At 42.9% G+C, this 17,193-nt stretch overlaps 1 protein-coding gene across 1 annotated transcript in view; it reads right to left on the reverse strand.

Annotated features, from left to right (window-relative positions):
• ZCCHC14 (zinc finger CCHC-type containing 14) overlaps positions 1-15,190 on the reverse strand; it is a 55,931-nt gene extending 40,741 nt beyond the window's left edge. The window contains exons 1-2 of the mRNA XM_075510975.1: positions 14,001-15,190; positions 17-140 (exon numbers count right to left, since the gene is read on the reverse strand). Coding sequence (XP_075367090.1) covers positions 17-140; positions 14,001-14,564 — 688 coding nt within the window. The 5' untranslated portion in view covers positions 14,565-15,190. The remainder of the gene's footprint in view (positions 1-16; positions 141-14,000) is intronic.
• Between the last annotated feature and the right edge of the window lie 2,003 nt (positions 15,191-17,193).

The raw sequence follows: 17,193 nt of genomic DNA on the forward strand, positions 1-17,193 counted from the left end.
GCAGAAAAGGACACACCTTTGGAGTGTTTCCCCGAAGGCCTCTTGGGTAATGACTCCTCAATGGAATGTGTTGATGTATGTAGTACATTTTCCAAGCTGTTACTGACACTGTTGATGGGGGTCTCGGACCTTGGAGTGACCTGGAAAGAAAAAATACAAAAAACCAATAAAATAAACTGAGGGAATGCGCAAACATCACACCTTCCGCCGGAGCGAGCAGAACCACTTTGAAGGCAGTTAGAAGACGTTTGCTTCTTTTAAAACCAAGGGGTGTTACTACTGATATTCCACAAGTAACCACAGTTCAGGGAAGTTGTTTTAGTCAGCAGCTACTCACAAATCTAGATTATCTTGGCTAATCTATAAAGCTACTTAAAGTATAATTTTTTTAAACAATAGCCACACAGCAGTCAACTGTAGAGATATTGCAAGACCCTTAACCTCTCCACATTGCAGTTCTTAACTTTTCAACAAGAAAACCAGGGGAAAAGGGCTCTTGGAAAATATCATTTTTATGCCACCTGTCTACACAGATACAGACTCAAGGCATTTCAAAGTATTTCCACACAGATTACAAGGAATAAATTCCAATTTAGCAAATTTAACTAATTTTCTTGTCTTTGCCATTTAAAAGCGTGCTATCATGATCACATTTCAATGAAAAATTGCACACTAAAAGCAGAAGGCTGCATCATCAAAACAGACTTCATGGCCTAATACGTACCTTCTAAACTGCATTTAGCACAAGAAAACATATTTTCACCGTTACTTAAAACTACAGAAACAAACATAAGTCGTTAGAAAATGCAGAACTAAAGACTGCCCACTTCAGCTGCTGTCCACAAGAGCATTCACAATTATGCAGCAACACAAACACATCTATTACTTGTAGTACAACATTCAATGCCTGCCTCATAAGCAAAGCAATTACTCTCTTGTTTTCTAGGTAATGAGAAGCAGAAGTGGATGAACAGTTACGCTAGCAGTACTGAACACAAGGGTTTAAGTATCTTAAAGAGGAAGTGTGCTTTAAAGAGGTAGTTAAGACTAACAAAAGTACTCATACTAACTAATGCATTACCCAAATTTCAATTGCCACATTTTGAATCAACAGTGAAATCCTGGTATGGAGAGTTGTAATTAGAATTTAACATGAATTTTAGCCTTTCACAAATCACAGGAGAAAGTGTGCATCTCGACATAACAAAAGAAGCTATCCTTTATTCATGGTAACTAATACCAGCGACTACAAGGTCCCTGTAAGGAAAAAGGCTCATTCAGATCCTGATTACTTGAGCCAGTGCCATGAGTTAGGACAGTTTACACTGAAAAGAATACTTTGCTCACCCTTCCATTAGCCTGACACATTGACATCAATCGGAATACACAATGCAAGTCAAAACCAGCACATCCCTACCTCTATACAATTACCTATTGTAAGCTCCATTTTAAGACTGACACCTACAGATTTATATGCAGTTTAAGGCAGTAGCACAAGTGAAAGACTTGGTATACTTGACATCCATGAAAAAGCTTATATGTGCAAAGAAATCAATCCAGAAACAGATGAGTGTCAGAAGAAAGTGGGATTACAAGTACCTGCTTTCCTTTTCAGCACTGTTAGTCTACTTTTTGATCAAAAATAAAGTTTACTTCTATGCTTCTTCAGCACAGCTTTCCACCAGTAACAAAAACTTAGTATCAAGCTTTCACATGAGAAAGACTAGCCATTAAACTTTAAGCTTGGGGGGAGGGTGGGGAAGAGTTTAAATCTCCTTGCCAAAGTCAGTCTTTACCAAAGCTTATATCACACGGTCTCTCTCCTGGAGCTCATTAAACTCTCCCTCCAGTGCACTGCTGCTGAGATGAAGTTCCAGCGGACTGAGCAATGACACCACCATCCTCCTGGCAATGGGAGATTTCAGAAGAGCAACCGGGTAACGAACAAGCTAGAAAATTAGGTTCGGGCAAGACTATGTTATCCTAAATAACCAGGTTCCAAATATTCAGAACAATCAGCAAATATAAATACTTACAGTACTTGAAACTGAGTAAGAACATAGCCACATGCTTTCAGAAAAATCCCTACACAAGCAGTTTGTTACAATATATTGCCTCCTATCTTGTATTCCCTCCTCTCCACTATGCTTACAATAAGCATTGCGTGCAGTTTAAAATTTGCATTTTGTTTATACATAACCTCCAATTCTTTCCATAAAGATTTAATTTTTATATACTTGGTAAAGATTAATTTAGCCCATATGTCGACGGACTGAGCTCATATACTATCTGATTCAGTCACACATCAAAGCAAAGCAGTTTCAAATTGGCCTAGAAAAATCACAAAGCTCTGATTAGTTCCAAATGGGGCGCTTTGTTAGTGAGCTGAATGGTGTTATAACCAGTGAATCTGACTGCTTAAAGCTTTCATTCCAAATTTTAAATATTTTTTTCCACTGACTTAAACATACCAATACTGCAAAGGTTTGGATTTGTTTAGGAAAAGTAAAATAATGAAAAATGTTTTGCAAATCAAAGTTTTATTTCCAAAATAGTAACAGCCTTTTTTTTTTTTTTTTTTTTTAAATTCGAGGCCAAGCAAGACACAGAAGAACAATAACTCATCAGCTGTGAACTGCAGAAGATCCTGTCCTGGGAGGGTTGGGAGAAACACTGGCAAAAGCTTAACAATAGATGCCCAGGAAGGACTTGTCCAAATTCAACTGTAGAAACTCAGTGTCAGGTAAATTCTGGGAGGAACATTCGCCGTATCTGAACACTACTGCAATCCCTAGTTTGGGCTCAGCACAAACAACTACTAATAAGTAATCACTAGATTCTGAATAAAGAACAAGGCATTCCAGTGAGATAAAGCTTCTGAGAAGTGGTAAGCAAATTGCTTTGGACCTTTTAGGATCTGACATATCTCTGAAGAAAGCCAAGATGCCATTAAAGAATAAGCATCTGCTGTTCAAGAACTGTTAAAGGCTTGTTTTCTAAAGCAGTAGCAGTCCACAGTAAAGGTGGATAAGCTAGCATCACGGAAACCAGAAATGTTCAGGCTATATATCATAACAAACCACAGGAGTGACATTTTATAAATGCAGAAAAATTCACGAATCATTCAAGGTCTCAGAGGGCACAGCATCAGACATTTGAACAGAAGACTTTGGATTTTTCAACTTAAATTATTTGAGAACATCAGCAGAAACAGTCCATGAAGACTAATCAAATACAACTGCAACCCCAGAAAGTTAAAGCAATAGAAATATTCTTCGCTATACCTAATCTTTTCCTTAGCGCAGCATTTTGTAGAGAGCCAGGGAGAAGGAGAGCCTTCTGTTGCACCTATCCAGTTTCATTAGATTATTCATAAATTGTTTTAACATCAGAGTGGCCTGTAAGCTTATTCAGTGACTCTAGAAGATGCACCACTCAAATGGGTGCAGAAGAGATTCTTAAACTATTCTTACTCAACCATAATGTTGCATGTACTCCCTCCATAGCAAAGCATCTGGCTCACAGATGAAATCCTGATTTTCCAGTTTAAAACCTGGCTTCTCTCTTGAACTGCAAGTTAAAGTAATAGCCATAACCAAAAACAACAAAGAAAATTCATCACTACCTAATGACTAACTGAGGCTCAGCCTGAGTTCTTCTGTGCCTCATTCTCCACAGTAATAAAGACAGTATCAAAACTGGTATCAGCTACTGAAAAGCGCATCCTTCCCAACAAGGGCTAGACAGAAGGATCACAGAATGCCACCCTGCAGCCCTCCACCCCCAGGAGTTCACCAGGGAGAGAAACAGTTGCTTTGATTCACTGGTCAAGGACAAGCACGTCAAGGTCTCAAAAGTCATTGCTAGAATTTTAGCCATTATCACATTTTTCCCTTTTCACCTGCCAAACAGTAACATTTTTTTTCAGCAGAGCGCAGTGATTTTCTTCTCAGCATCAGAGATGTACCAACAGGCATAGAGGATCTTGGGACAGTGGAAAAAAGAGTTCTAGAAAGCTCTCCAAAACCCTTGATCCATCAAAAAACACACAGAAAAAATTAAATCGCACAACAAAATCACCGGGAGCAGTTACTTCAACAGGCGGTGTCTGTCTTTCAGCCACTGCTCCCGGAAGTGGCTCTGCCACTCTCCAAGACAGTGGACGTCAATATGGAAAATGGTAAATCCGTGAAGTCAGATTCAGTAACGGTTAGCTTTGCTCCCCAGGGACAATGCCTAACATTTAATAGAGCAAAGTCTTTCATAAAAATAACAGGACTGATAGAAGTCAAGCTTAATGTGGTAAGAATTTTACCAAAACAGCAATTATGTGTTCCTTTTAAAAATAACTAAACAGAACACAGAAAATACATGGTTTAATAGTGAAGTATTTGCTGACTTAGTTTGAAATGGAGCCAATACTAACAAATCAACATAGCTTACTACCTAAAGTGTAACATGACTTATAATTTAAGGAAACAACGATATGGGATCTGAGGGAATAAAATACTGACTTCTATACCTAGTTAGGTATGAAATTTAGGTCACGAATTACACAGGAAAAGCAAACAAAATATAAAAGCAATGAGTCAGTCAAGTGAGATACTAGGGCTACAGCTAAAAGCCACACGAACACATTCTCCTATTGATCACGCAGGAAAACTTTTTCACATGATGTTCAGTTTTCCAAAAGTGGCCAATGATATACTGGGGAAGTCCCATAGGTAAATGCTTCTGCAATACTGGCTTTGGAAGTCTTCATTAAAAAAGGTTTTTCATAATCATAAACTGACCTCCATGTTTGAGGCTGATGCAGATAACATGTAAGAGTGCACTCAGGAATTGGAGTACTGAAGTCTGGGCAGAAAAAACCCAGTCAACTCCATTCACTCCTGCCAGTTTCATATTAGTGAGTATTAACAGCAGCTTATTTTGAGGTTAACACCAAGGTCTTTAACACAGTGCAATCCTGTTTGCAAAAATGCTCCAGCAGAAGCTTTATGGCAAAGATACAGCCCTTGCATGCTTAGGCAGATAAGCTGCTATTTCCCAACACAGGGACATAACTCAGGTTCCCAAATAATTTGGGGGGGGAAAAAAAAAAAAAAAAGAAAAATGCATTGCTAACACTCAGATGTCAGTCTACCAATGCATGAGATGTTTCTGGCTCAGACTTAGCCTACTGAACAAAGAGCAACCAATGCAAGGACCTGAAACTCAAAATCTACTGAGACTACAAACCCAGGAGGAGCAAGACTGAGCAAACAACTTCCTCGTAGTAGCAACAAGCCATTAGTCTGCCCAGCTGCTTGTGAAACCATAGCCTCCAGCACCAGTTCTCATTTACTTATATATGCAAATACCTGACTGTTCTCCCACTAGAAGAACAAAATTAAAAACTACTCCTTTTGAAGATTTGGGCTTTTCCACAAGGATGTTTAAGGAACACTCACAAACACACCCAACTTTTCACATACCTAGTGAAGTCCTCAACACTGCTCCACGCTTAAATTTGCATGTTTAGTTGCTTTGTTGGACTGGGACACAAATGCCACTGAAAGTGCGTGGTTTGTGCTAGAAATTCATGCAGTTCCAACAGCCAGGGTCTACCAAAAAAAGATGTAAGCACCAGGTGCAATCAAGTCAGGTGTGTCCACGTTTCTCAACAGCTACAAGAGGTCCCACACCTATTCTCATAGGAAGTTGGTAAAAAGGTATCCATCTTTAAAAACAAAGGGTGGAGAGGCAATTCACAGTGAAATGGGATAATAGATCAGATGCTTTTGTCCTGTGAGACTATTACTGGAATGAAATGAGGCATGAAGCACTTAAATGCTATGGGACAATCACACCTGCTACAAGGCTCTATTACAAATTCAGCAGAGCAGATGAACCAAAAAAAGTCTGGGTTGTATTTTATAGACGAAGTCACGTCCACTAAAAATCCTTTACTTAAAGAATTGTGAATACTTTGTTAATACTAGGAACATAAATCTACCATAGAGTAACTAGACTTCAATTCCATTGTGCTGCGTGTTTGCCATTCAAGACAGACAGTCAAAAGAAGCATTTGAAAACAACCTGGCAACTCTAGTTTGTGCACAGATGTATACTCGCCCCATAAGCCAAACAAGTGAAGCTGCGCTCTGCAAAGAAGTTTCAGAATTCTTTAATATTAGCTAATGCAATGGTTTCTGCCACTACTACACAGCCTCCAACAGTTAACCGTATGAGCTTGCCAAGCAGGCAGAATAAGTGGGATTTCCCGCTGAAAAGATATACTGAGTTAAAGTTTGAACTCTAAAGGGAAAAACTCTCTATAAAAGGCAACAGAAAAAAACAAGTATTAATACAAATAAGCTACAAAACAACATCCTGTTTCATCTACCTGATCTTTCATGATTTACTATAGCTTACTGGAGAGGCACAACAGCAACCACCTCACTCACACTGTGCTAAATTCAAGGCACTTGAATTCTAGACTTCTGGTGCATCAGGCATATTTCAAAGAAAGACATGACAAGAAAGATATTTTTGTTTTTCCTTCAAAAGAAAAAAGAAATCAAGCCTGAATTTTATAAACCAATCATTAAAAACACCTCAAAAATCAAAACAGGTAACTGCTTATAACCAGACCTTGGGAGAGATACTTCTGCTCTACATCCCAGCACTGACGTTTCTTCACCTGAATGCTACCAAAAGCTAAAAGCGTAGCCACCAGAAGGGAAGATTACCTTAAACTTCCCAAGAGAATTCAAAGTATAGCATGGTCCTATCTGCTATACAAGCCTGAAGTCCTTAATGACGTCTGCCTTTAAAACGTTAATATTATGTTGACTTCAGAGCTACCATGCTTATGTTGCCAGCGTATGGGTGGGAAATTGCCCCCACGGGGCCAGTATATACATTTGGGAGGTAAAAGGATAGTCAAAGAAGTGATTCTAAAATCTGCTGAAGTATAATCCAAGCAGTGATACCATAAGCCCTTCCCTGGTAGAATCATTCATTGCCACTGTGGTCTCTTCTACAAGAATTCACGCTTTAACAAGGTTGGCAGAAGTTATCTGACAAGTCACAAATTCGCTGAATTGTATTTCTCCCTCCTTCCCCTCCTCAATATCCACTTAAGTAATGGCTTCAGTGTAATAAAACTACTTACGGTGGAAAAAAGACACTGGAAAATAATTCATAATATGCATGAAAAATGTTCACTTTCACTATTTATCATCATGACTTGGCAGGTCTTTAATTAAAATTAAGGTCTTACTCTTAAGTAATTGATCTTATTATTTCTGGATCACTTCAGCTGTTTACAAAAATCCTGAAACCCTATACTGGCCAGAGCACCTGTTAAAAAGTTTATCCCTTCCAATGCTTATTATTGGATAATCATACCAATGGAACCAAAGGAAAAATTATATTTTAGCATGAGGCAAGAGCAAGGAATTTAGATGTTTGCTCATTACAAAACCCATGCACAGAAATACAGATCTGGACCATATCAATGTCTCTTTGCTAGATTTAATACCCATTTCAAATCTAAATGGGGAGCAACTTCATTTCAACTTGCTTCAATTCTTCTGCCAAAGAGTAAAGTCAAATTCTAGTTTAAGCGTGACAATGGTTCTCATTTCTACAGATGAATTGGATCTGGCATTTCTATAGTAAGATTCTGTGTGTTCATAGAAACTCTTATCGATATTCTTGGGAATAACATTCCTATATTTGCCTTTTTTTTTTTTTTTAGGATAAAAAGCACTCAAGAGTAAGTAGTAAAATGGACACTGCAGTATTTGAATGCAGAAGATGACTATACACATCCCTTTACCAGAGCACACTTAAAAGTATCACAGGTACTGCAGCACCGAGAGGTCCAGAGAAGAATCAGAGCTCTACCCTGCTAGAAAGAGGCAGTGCTGTATCCAATATCCAGCTCAAAGACGACAGGATCTCAGTTTTAGCAATTCAAACATTTTTTAAAAAAAAAAAAAAAAAGCTAAACCAAATGGTTAAATACTTCCAAACAAGGATGCTGTTCAGTACCTTTGAAGTTAGACACTGGAATGCTTGTTAGGTGTGGTTAACTACTGCTGGCTCTGCTTTTCCAAGCAGGATCTGCATACAGCTTGTGCACTGATTCAGTTAAAACAGTTTGAAGTCTGGTACAGTTCAAGATGTCCAACACCTTACAATAGGCATTTTTATTCCAGAAGAGATGAGGCCTACTTCAATGTTGCTTGACTGACAACTAACAGTTACAAGGTAATTAGTAGAAAAAAAGAGTAAATTAAAAAAGTGAAGTGGAACGCATTCTTAAAACAAAAACTTCATTCAGCCTGCGCAAAAAATGGGAAAACAGTTCACAGAAAAAACATCATTATTAGCTCAACACAAATTTTTTGGCTGCTCTGTCCCTGATGTTTGGATGTACAGCCCATTTCCCAAGCAAACTAATTTAGGTTCTTAAATTCAAATTCGTCATGTAACATATGATTAGGCAAAGTGAATTTGGCGGTAATTAATACTGTTACTACACGAGACTGTTGTCTTCCAAGGATTCCTTTATACGTTAAGCTCATTTCTGAAAATATTGCAGGTTTGAGACTCAACCATTTTATCAAAGTCACAAAAACTTTCAAACAAGAATAACAGTAAGAAATGAGCCAGAACTGGAAGATTCGCATTTCTTAACTGGAACATCAAGAAGCGCGTGTAACCTGTGTTGCCTCAAGTACCCAGAATACTAAAAGGACACGCAAAGATTGGCACATGTCACCAGCTGGAAGCTACAAGACCTGCCCCTACAGCTCCCGAGGTTAGTTTCATCTGTTTTTGAAAATGAGATCATTCCTGAGATAGCAACTACTGATATCAGTGAGTAAACACCTCTAATCCTAGCTAGCAACTGCTGTTAACATGGTGATCTACTAAAGCTATGAAATACCTTCAGTGGGTTAGGAGGCTAAAAATTAGGTTTTTCATTATTTATTCTATCCTGACAAAGCTAGCATAAAAGCCATAAAGGCAGCTGGCACAGATCACTTAATAGCTAGATTGCTCGCTCTGTGAGGACTTAAGGACTCTGTTTCAACCCAACAAGTTAACAGTTTTTTCCAACTCATCGTTCCACAGATGAAATTAAAATCTCTGAATATTTCTGAAGATAGCACATGTAACTTCATTCACCTGTAGCAAACAGTGCAAAAATGTGAAGGTATTTGAAATGGACCCCTCAGAACATCAGCTCTGCACAGCTCCCAATACACAGTCTTTAGTTATTTCTAAGTTTTAGATGAGCCTATGGAATTAGCACGGGTGAAAAATAGCATCTTATGCTATAAACTTGAAATAGCCATTGGTGCAGTATTTGGAAGCTGACTAGGCAAGAACCCCTTTTCCCATTCACAAGATATCAACCTGAAACAGCCACATAACTACAATGTCACTGACTCTTATTTCCTTTCAGCTGCAAACTGTAGTCAGACCTATTTATGACCCTGGTTCTGCAGCTGAAGGCACAACCAGATCATCACACTAATTGCACTGAAGAGCTCTTGTCAGTCAGCTAGCAGAGCAGGCCTTAAGTAGCCAAAGCATTATCTTATTTCCCTGGTTTTACAGAATGATCTCAATAAGTAGATGAAACAACTCCAAGAAATACAAGGTGACAGATCCACGAATAACTTCTCCTCTAGTTCTGGAAGTTATGTCCTCAGTATAACTAACACATGTAGACTTCTTGAGAGAAAAAGTTCCATGCGGAGATTCATATTATTATGTCTAGATGAGTGCCAGTATCCAAGTAGGTCCTGGAATGTCATTATCTACAAGACATAAGCCTAAGGGCTGCTGTAAAGACAGCATCACTACAGCCTCAAAGCAACCAAGAATGAATAAAAACATTAGGTTTTCACCTATAGCTAAAAAAAGATGTTCGCTGTCACAAGTTGTAAACAGTAAAGTCTGAATGGGTGGTTCAAGATGTTGGGAGACAGTTTTGAGACATTTCTCCCTTCTCTGTGGGTCACAAATTCAGCTGTGGCAATTTGCCTATCAAAGCACCCAGATTCATACATGCACAGCAAGAGACATTTGGCTACTGATTTTCACGTGCCCTGATGCTTCCAGCTCCACCTCCTCTATGAAGAGAGCAGCAGTTTGCAGCTCTAAGCACCATACATCAGCACAGAAATGAGCCTTCAGATGCTAGGCTCTAAGTGCTGGCCAGAAAACCATTCCACCTCTTTTGTGGTGAAGGTATCAAACACAGGTGAATGGGTATCTTAAGGTACAAAACCAGCCTGAAAACTCAGTTGCATCATTTCCAGTTACAAATAAGCCCGTTACGGTTAATCCCAGGAACAAAAGTTTTAAAAGACCTGATTCTTTAGATGTATGCCTGGGCTTCATTTGAAGACAATTTGTACTGTTTCAATTTTTAAAAACTATACAACCACCTTAGATTTTATGCCTACAAGCAAAACGTTTGAAGAATCCACAACTCAAGTCCTACAAGCATTGGCACCATTCAAAACCAGAAGAAAATCAATCCTGAAAGGAGGTTGTAGAGAGGTGGGGGTCGGTCTCTTCTCCCAGGTAACAAGTGATAGGACGAGAGGAACTGGCCTCAAGTTGCACCAGGGGAGGTTTAGACTGGATATTAGGAAATTTTACTTCACTGAAAGGGTTATCAAGCGTTGGAACAGGCTGCCCAGGGAAGTGGTTGAGTCCCCATCCCTGGAGGTATTTAAAGGACGTTTGGATGAGATGCTTAGGGACATGGTGTAGTGGTGGGCTTGGTAGTGTTAGGTTTATGGTTGGCCTCGATGATCTTAAAGGTCTTTTCCAACCTCTACGATTCTGTGATTCTGTGAAAATACAGGCCAAGACAAGGGGCAGAAATGATCATCCCTCCAGAGACCAAAGCAATAGTCTGCTGTAGAGAGGGCAGTGTGCTCCCTAGTTAGGGCAAGGAAACTTAATGTTCATTTTGTACTATCAAGTAGAAACCATGAATCTAATAATTACTGACCTACTTAAAGCCAGCCACAGCCACCTTTTCCTGTAAAGTTAAGATTCATATAATCCAAGAATAATCTCAAAAAGCACAAATTAAAGCAAAAAATATATTGGCAGCTCTTTTGAGCCTCCTTGTAGTCAGCAATTGCAGCAGACAGTAAAAGACAACAGCAAAAAGCAGTGGTTTGCATCACTAACCAACTTTAAATGTGTTCACCTACCCCAAAGCAACTTGAAGAATCATTAAAGGTTTACAGTAATTTTGTATCAACTGTTTAGTCTCTTCACTGTTATACAGCAAAATCTCTCAAAAACAAATCGTGTAAGATGTGAAAGAGATTGGAGACAGAAAGAGGATTGCAAGCTCCAATCCTCTGGAAAAAAGTTGTAGCTAATATCAAGTTGGGTCATATTTTAATAGGACTGACTAAGCAGAAGCAGCACATTTCCATTTGTTTCTGCAAAGAGAACAAAGAGCACTGTTCAACTTTTTTGTTGCATCTCCCTGAACAAACAAGTTCAATGTAAATCATCAGGAATTGTAACGGACCTCTAGTTATACAGAAAAACAGGTAGTCACACAAGTATTAGCCCCTATTCCCACACTCAGCACAAGGGCAACGCTGAAGGATAACTAGCCCTGTTCACAAAGAGCTCCCTATTTGCATGCCATTACACATCCACTCCATTCCAGCTTCCAAAAGTTTCTCAGGACCTCAAATGGCGACCACTTCTCCAGCCGATGGGCTCAGAGAGGTTTGCGCTTGAGAATTTAGGAGCAGCGTTCATACAATTTAACACACAGCACTGACTTCAAGTACCAGCTTGGCATAGCTGAAGCTGTAGTAAAGCAACAAGAGTGATGAGAAAGTGCTCTGGGGAAGAAATTCTCCTCCAATTCTGAAGAGGACGAAGAGCGCAGGACTCTTGGCAGGCAGCAGCCCAGCACAGCTCACTTTCTCTTGACATCCGCATTGTTTTTTTTCTAGGTGATGTTACAACACAAGTATTGTCACAACATAACTTGGTAACATCACAAGATCTAAGTCCATGGTGTTGGAATTTATTTCTGCATATTTAAACAGGGCTGAATGGAGAAAGACATTGGTTTTTCCATCTGTTTCATCCAACTCCAGTTTTAAGCCAACTGCTTACTCTAAAAGTAGCAAAATTACCCAGCTATCAACATCAAAAAAATTTAACAATCTTAAAAAAGGAAATCTGCATCTGTTCAAACAAAATGCATAGTCCAGAGACTGTGAAAGCAAAGTCACCTTTTTTGTTCCCTCTCAACTATTCTGTACTTAGCGACCAGTATTCTTCAATGCCAATTTCTTAAAAAAAAAAAATTGTATTTTTAAAGACACAACCCTTAAATGAGTTCAGAAGAAAAAAAAACAATAATCAAATGACTGTCCTGTATGCCTTATTGCTGGCATGAAAAATGGTAGGATGGATTTTCCGTCCATCTTAGATTGACATAAATAGTGCCGGAGTTTTTCAGCTACATAAATCGTGCACTATTTGTGAAGCTTTGAAAGCATACTCTAAAAAATGCCCCTGGCTGCGTAATTCTGTCTTTTTTTGCTCATCTTATTTTGGGAAAACTTGTATATGATTTACAGTCTTTCCTTTCAAACGTAGGGTCCGTGCATCTTTTGAATAAGGGAAGTTGCAAGCAGTTAAGTATCTGGAAGGAAGCTTTTTCTGGTTTTAATTATACTCTTCTACATTCTGTGTGAAAGATTCTTTCCATCTATATTTTATTCATGTAGAGGTTTAAACTGAATAAAGAGGCATTCCCATACCCTGTTCTTTCCCCTTAAAACAAAATGTCAGGAACAAGCACTGTTTAAAGACATAGGAAAGGAAGATTAAGGGAAATATGAAGTTTACTAATACCCATCTAGATTTTACGATTAAAGCAGCGGTATTCAAAGAAACATGAAATTGGATGGAAATTTGTATTCAGAGGAAGACCGAGCGTACATTTCTGTCTCGGTCTGAAATTCAATGCGCAACTTAATGGAATCTGTACAGAGCCCTCAGAAACAGCTTTATTTAGGATACTACTCCAATATAGGGATTTCTGTAGCCTTTAGGTGTAAACCATCTTTCCCAACAGAAGGGTAACATAGTTATTTGCTGACTGAGTCCTACATCCTCAAAAGCTAGAGCCTGTTAACTGATCACATACACCCACTTAGCCGGTACTTAGTTTGAACTTTAAAGCAGGTTAAATTCAGTCAAGAATACAGTTTGACTCCTTAATTGGTAGCAGGCTAAGAGCATTTAAGCAGTCAGTAACATATCTAATTACTAACAGCACGTCTTAAAATGTTACTGTCTAGCTTAACTGCTGGCAATTGAATGAACGAACAGCAAGTTAATGACGGTGAACCACTGACACCAGGATCAATACCCGAGAGATTCAGGGTGACAGGCAACCACAACATTTCTTTAAGTTTAGGATCAGAAACTCAAAACGTTTGCCATCACATTCGTCTAAACAACACCCAGACTCACCAAGATGCCTTTGCCACTGGACAGCTACTCCCAAAGCTGATCCTCCTTTCCAACTTCCTCCAGGGAAACTTTTAAACAGATGCTTGTTCCCGAGATATTACACGTCGGTTTTCCCTACTAAATCACTGGTCTTCCACGCAACTGGCAGGACTGTCCCCTCAGCATATGTACTGCCAGAAGCAATCAGTTAAGGTTTATACCACTGCCTGTTGATCAGCTTGCGAACCCCTTCTCATTGAAATATCAGGAGCCCATAAAAACTCCAGGCATCCCCTCTCTTCACCCTCAGGTGACCATGCCCATCATCAACCAAGCAAGCAATCTCTGCCAGTCTCTTAGACTGCCATTTATCACTAGAATGCCTGTACTAGAAGAAAGGTTTAAAATCAGCGCTGAAGACACACCCCAGCGCCCTGCAGCAGTGCCATTATGGTGTGCCAAAGCAGGATACCCACCTTATGGCAGCCAGGATAGGTTGCCATGGTGTTGAGGGTAGAGGTGCTGGGATTCTTGCTGGTGCTGGCCATGATATTCTGGATCTGGGTGAGCTCTTGCCTCAGCACCTGCTTCTGGTGGAAGCTGAAAGCAGGGTGGTTGGATGCCATCGTGAAGAGCAACAGGAACTCATCCCCTGTGCGGCCCTCATTGAGTTGTAGCCCATAGTTGTTGATGACCGAATCGATGTGGGTGAGGGTACGGAAGAGGACCCCGGCCGCCTCTCGGTGGGCAGACCCGAGCAGGGCAAGAGAGACCAAAAGTTTACTGCGTACCACCTCGTCCGTCAGGTTGGTGAGGCTCCCCAGGTCGGCGGGGTTGTTGGCCTTGATTTCAGAGTCGCGCAGGGAGTGGTAGTCCTTGCGGGCCAGGTCCTCCAGGCAGGCGCCCAGAAAGCGCAGCTCCAGCGGGATGCAGAGGTCCAGGAGGCCGCAGAGGAACTCCACACGCTGCGGGGAGGGCAGCTCGGAGAACCAGCGGTACACGCCGTCCCGCTGCAGCCGCGGGCACCGCTTCTCCACCATGGTGCTTCGCCTACCCCCGGCCCGGAGGGAGCACACCCTTGTGGGGGCAGCGGCGGCGAGGGCGGGCGGCAGCGCCCCGAGGGGGGCCCGCAAGGCCGGCGCCCCGACACCCCCCAAGCGGCCCCCTCCGCGCTCCCGCCCCCCCGGCAAACCCGCCCCCCGGGGGGCGAGGGGGCCCGGCGGCGAGGAGCGCGGGGGGCAGCCCCCGGCGGCGGGCAGGGCCGGGCCGGGCCCCCCCGAGGGTGGCCGCCGGCGGCGCCGGGGGAGCAGGCCCGAACGCTGAGGCGCGGCCTGGCCGCGGGGTCCCCGCCCGGCAGGGCCCGGCGGCCCCGAGCAGGCCTCTGAGCTCCCGCGTCCTCCCTCACGGGGCGGCTCCTTCTCTCAGCCGGGCGCCGGCTGCCTCCATCCTCCGCGCAAGCCCGTCCCGCCGCGCTGGGCCCCGCCGCCGCCGCCGCCGGAGCCGCCCCGCCGCCGCCGCCACAACCGCGGGAAATAATCCCTCGCTGGAAGGCAGCGAGCAGGCGGAGGGGGACGGGTCCGCGGCGGAGGGATCCCGCGGTGAGAAGTCCCAGCCGGGAGCGGAGCGGGGGGGAGAGGGAGAGAGAGAGGAAGGAGCGATGGAGCGCCTTCACTCCCGGCCTGACCCCGCGGCGGGCCTGACCCGGCGGCGGGCCCCACCCACCGCCCTGCCGATTGGCCGAGCCGTCTACTCGCGCCTGGGGATTGGTTGCCAACACGCTTCCCCCGCCCCCTTCCTCGCGTAGAGGAGAGGGGTCTAGGAGGCTTGTCAATCGCCAGCTTTTAGCCCGCCCCTTTAATCCCTCTCCTGGCGCTGATTGGGCGAAAGGACGCTTAAATAGGAGAGGGGCGGGAACACCCGCCTTTTGTGTGCGGGCGGCTGCTGGCGGCGGTCGGGGCTCCCTGAGGAGATGGCGATGGGCAGGGTCACTGTTGGGGGGGTCTCGGTGCTGCCACCGCCTGCGGGGGCCAGGCCTGAGGCAGTGACCCCCGTTAGGGCAGAGCTGTGCCTTGCCCTGCTCCAGGCTGACCCCGAAGAGGGGCTGTGGTGACTAATTTGGGCCTGGGGCTCCTGTCCCCTCCCTCAGGGCAAGGGTTGTCCCTGGGGCCTGGCCAAACGTCAGAGACACACCTGAGGAGAGACACCTCAGGGAGCTATCCTGACTGACTTTAGGTCATATTTGACCAGCTTCATTCTCTCCTTCATGGTAGATGCGTTTGCAGTCTGTCCACTGACTCCAAGAGCCCTACCCGTTGCTTTTCGCTGCTTCCAGTGTGGTACATGCCTTTTCCCTGATTTTTCTGTCGAAAGCATCCTCATTTCAGCCACAAGGAGCCTTACGGAGTAGAAGATGGAATGGCCACGATGCCCTCTTTCCTTAGCTGTTGTTTTAGGATGGCAAAGAGCCTCAAGGGTGGAATGGAGGGGTGCAAGTATGGCATGAACTGCTGCTGGGTGCATGATGCCAAAATCCCAATAAAGCTTTTGGCACCAGCGCTTGCCTGAGCAGTCTCACCAAACCAAGCCGCGCTCTGCAGTCAAGGCCAATTTGGCAGTTGACTGCAGATTGTCTTTAAATACAGTGTGGAAACAAAGGAGACGCTAAAGGCCTCTTAAAATGGTAATTTTCCCCCCCCACATTCCCACTCTCCATTCTAAACTGGGATTCTGGCTGACAGCAATGTAGCAATGCACATTTTGAAGCAGTTTTATCGTCTTCACATTTCCCTACGGATTGCACAGACGGCATCCAGCAACCAAGAGGCGGACACATAATTTCTTTTTTTTCATAATGTTTTTCCATGGGACTCGGCCGTATGTCTGTTGTAGCCCAGTAGCCAGACTGCGCATCAGCTAGATAAATGATACGGGTGGAGATCTTTAAGTGGAGCAGGCCAGGAATAACATATTTAAATGCAGCCCCAGGCAAGCAAAGGATGATTCCAGACTTGATTTTTATATGATTGTAACCTTCTTAGAAGATGGACCGTGTCTTTTATTTTAGCAAGTGCAATATTGCTGCAACGCAGATAAACGAAAGAGCTAACGTTGATGTTTTTATAAGCACAATTGCGTTTTGTCTTGAGTTGATCTTTATGGGATGTACACGATGCCCAAATGCGGGCTGCTTTCTGCCCACGTGAGTTGTGTGAACACTTTGTGTTGGTATCGTATAAGAGAAAAAGGCTTATTCCTTTGGGTGACGGTTTATTGGAAATCTCATTATACACCTTGCTAAGACGAACTGCTGCACCACGAAAATTCCAAATGCTGGTAGTTTATCCTTTTTTATTTCCCTGTGGAATATCGTAGACTATCAACTGCGTTTATTGAAGTCCTACTGAAATGCAAGAGTAAGCAGTCAAAGGACGCTTACTGGGGTTGCATAATGTCATATATTGTAAAGCTACACAACTCTCTTTCTGTACTGCAGACTCCTGCTGTGAGAGGGTCCTTGAAAATCCCACAGCCTCTCCGGGTCCTTTCCTTGTAGTGATCCGTCATTGAGTGCAAACCATATGCGCTTCCTTTTCCTGCCGTGCCTGGTATTGTCCATCGGAGGAAGGCATGTGTGGAAAACAGAGGAAGTGCTGTCGGTCCCTTAGGAAA

This window comes from Mycteria americana, chromosome 8 (assembly GCF_035582795.1).
Source record: "Mycteria americana isolate JAX WOST 10 ecotype Jacksonville Zoo and Gardens chromosome 8, USCA_MyAme_1.0, whole genome shotgun sequence".
Taxonomy (NCBI): Eukaryota; Metazoa; Chordata; class Aves; order Ciconiiformes; family Ciconiidae; genus Mycteria; species Mycteria americana.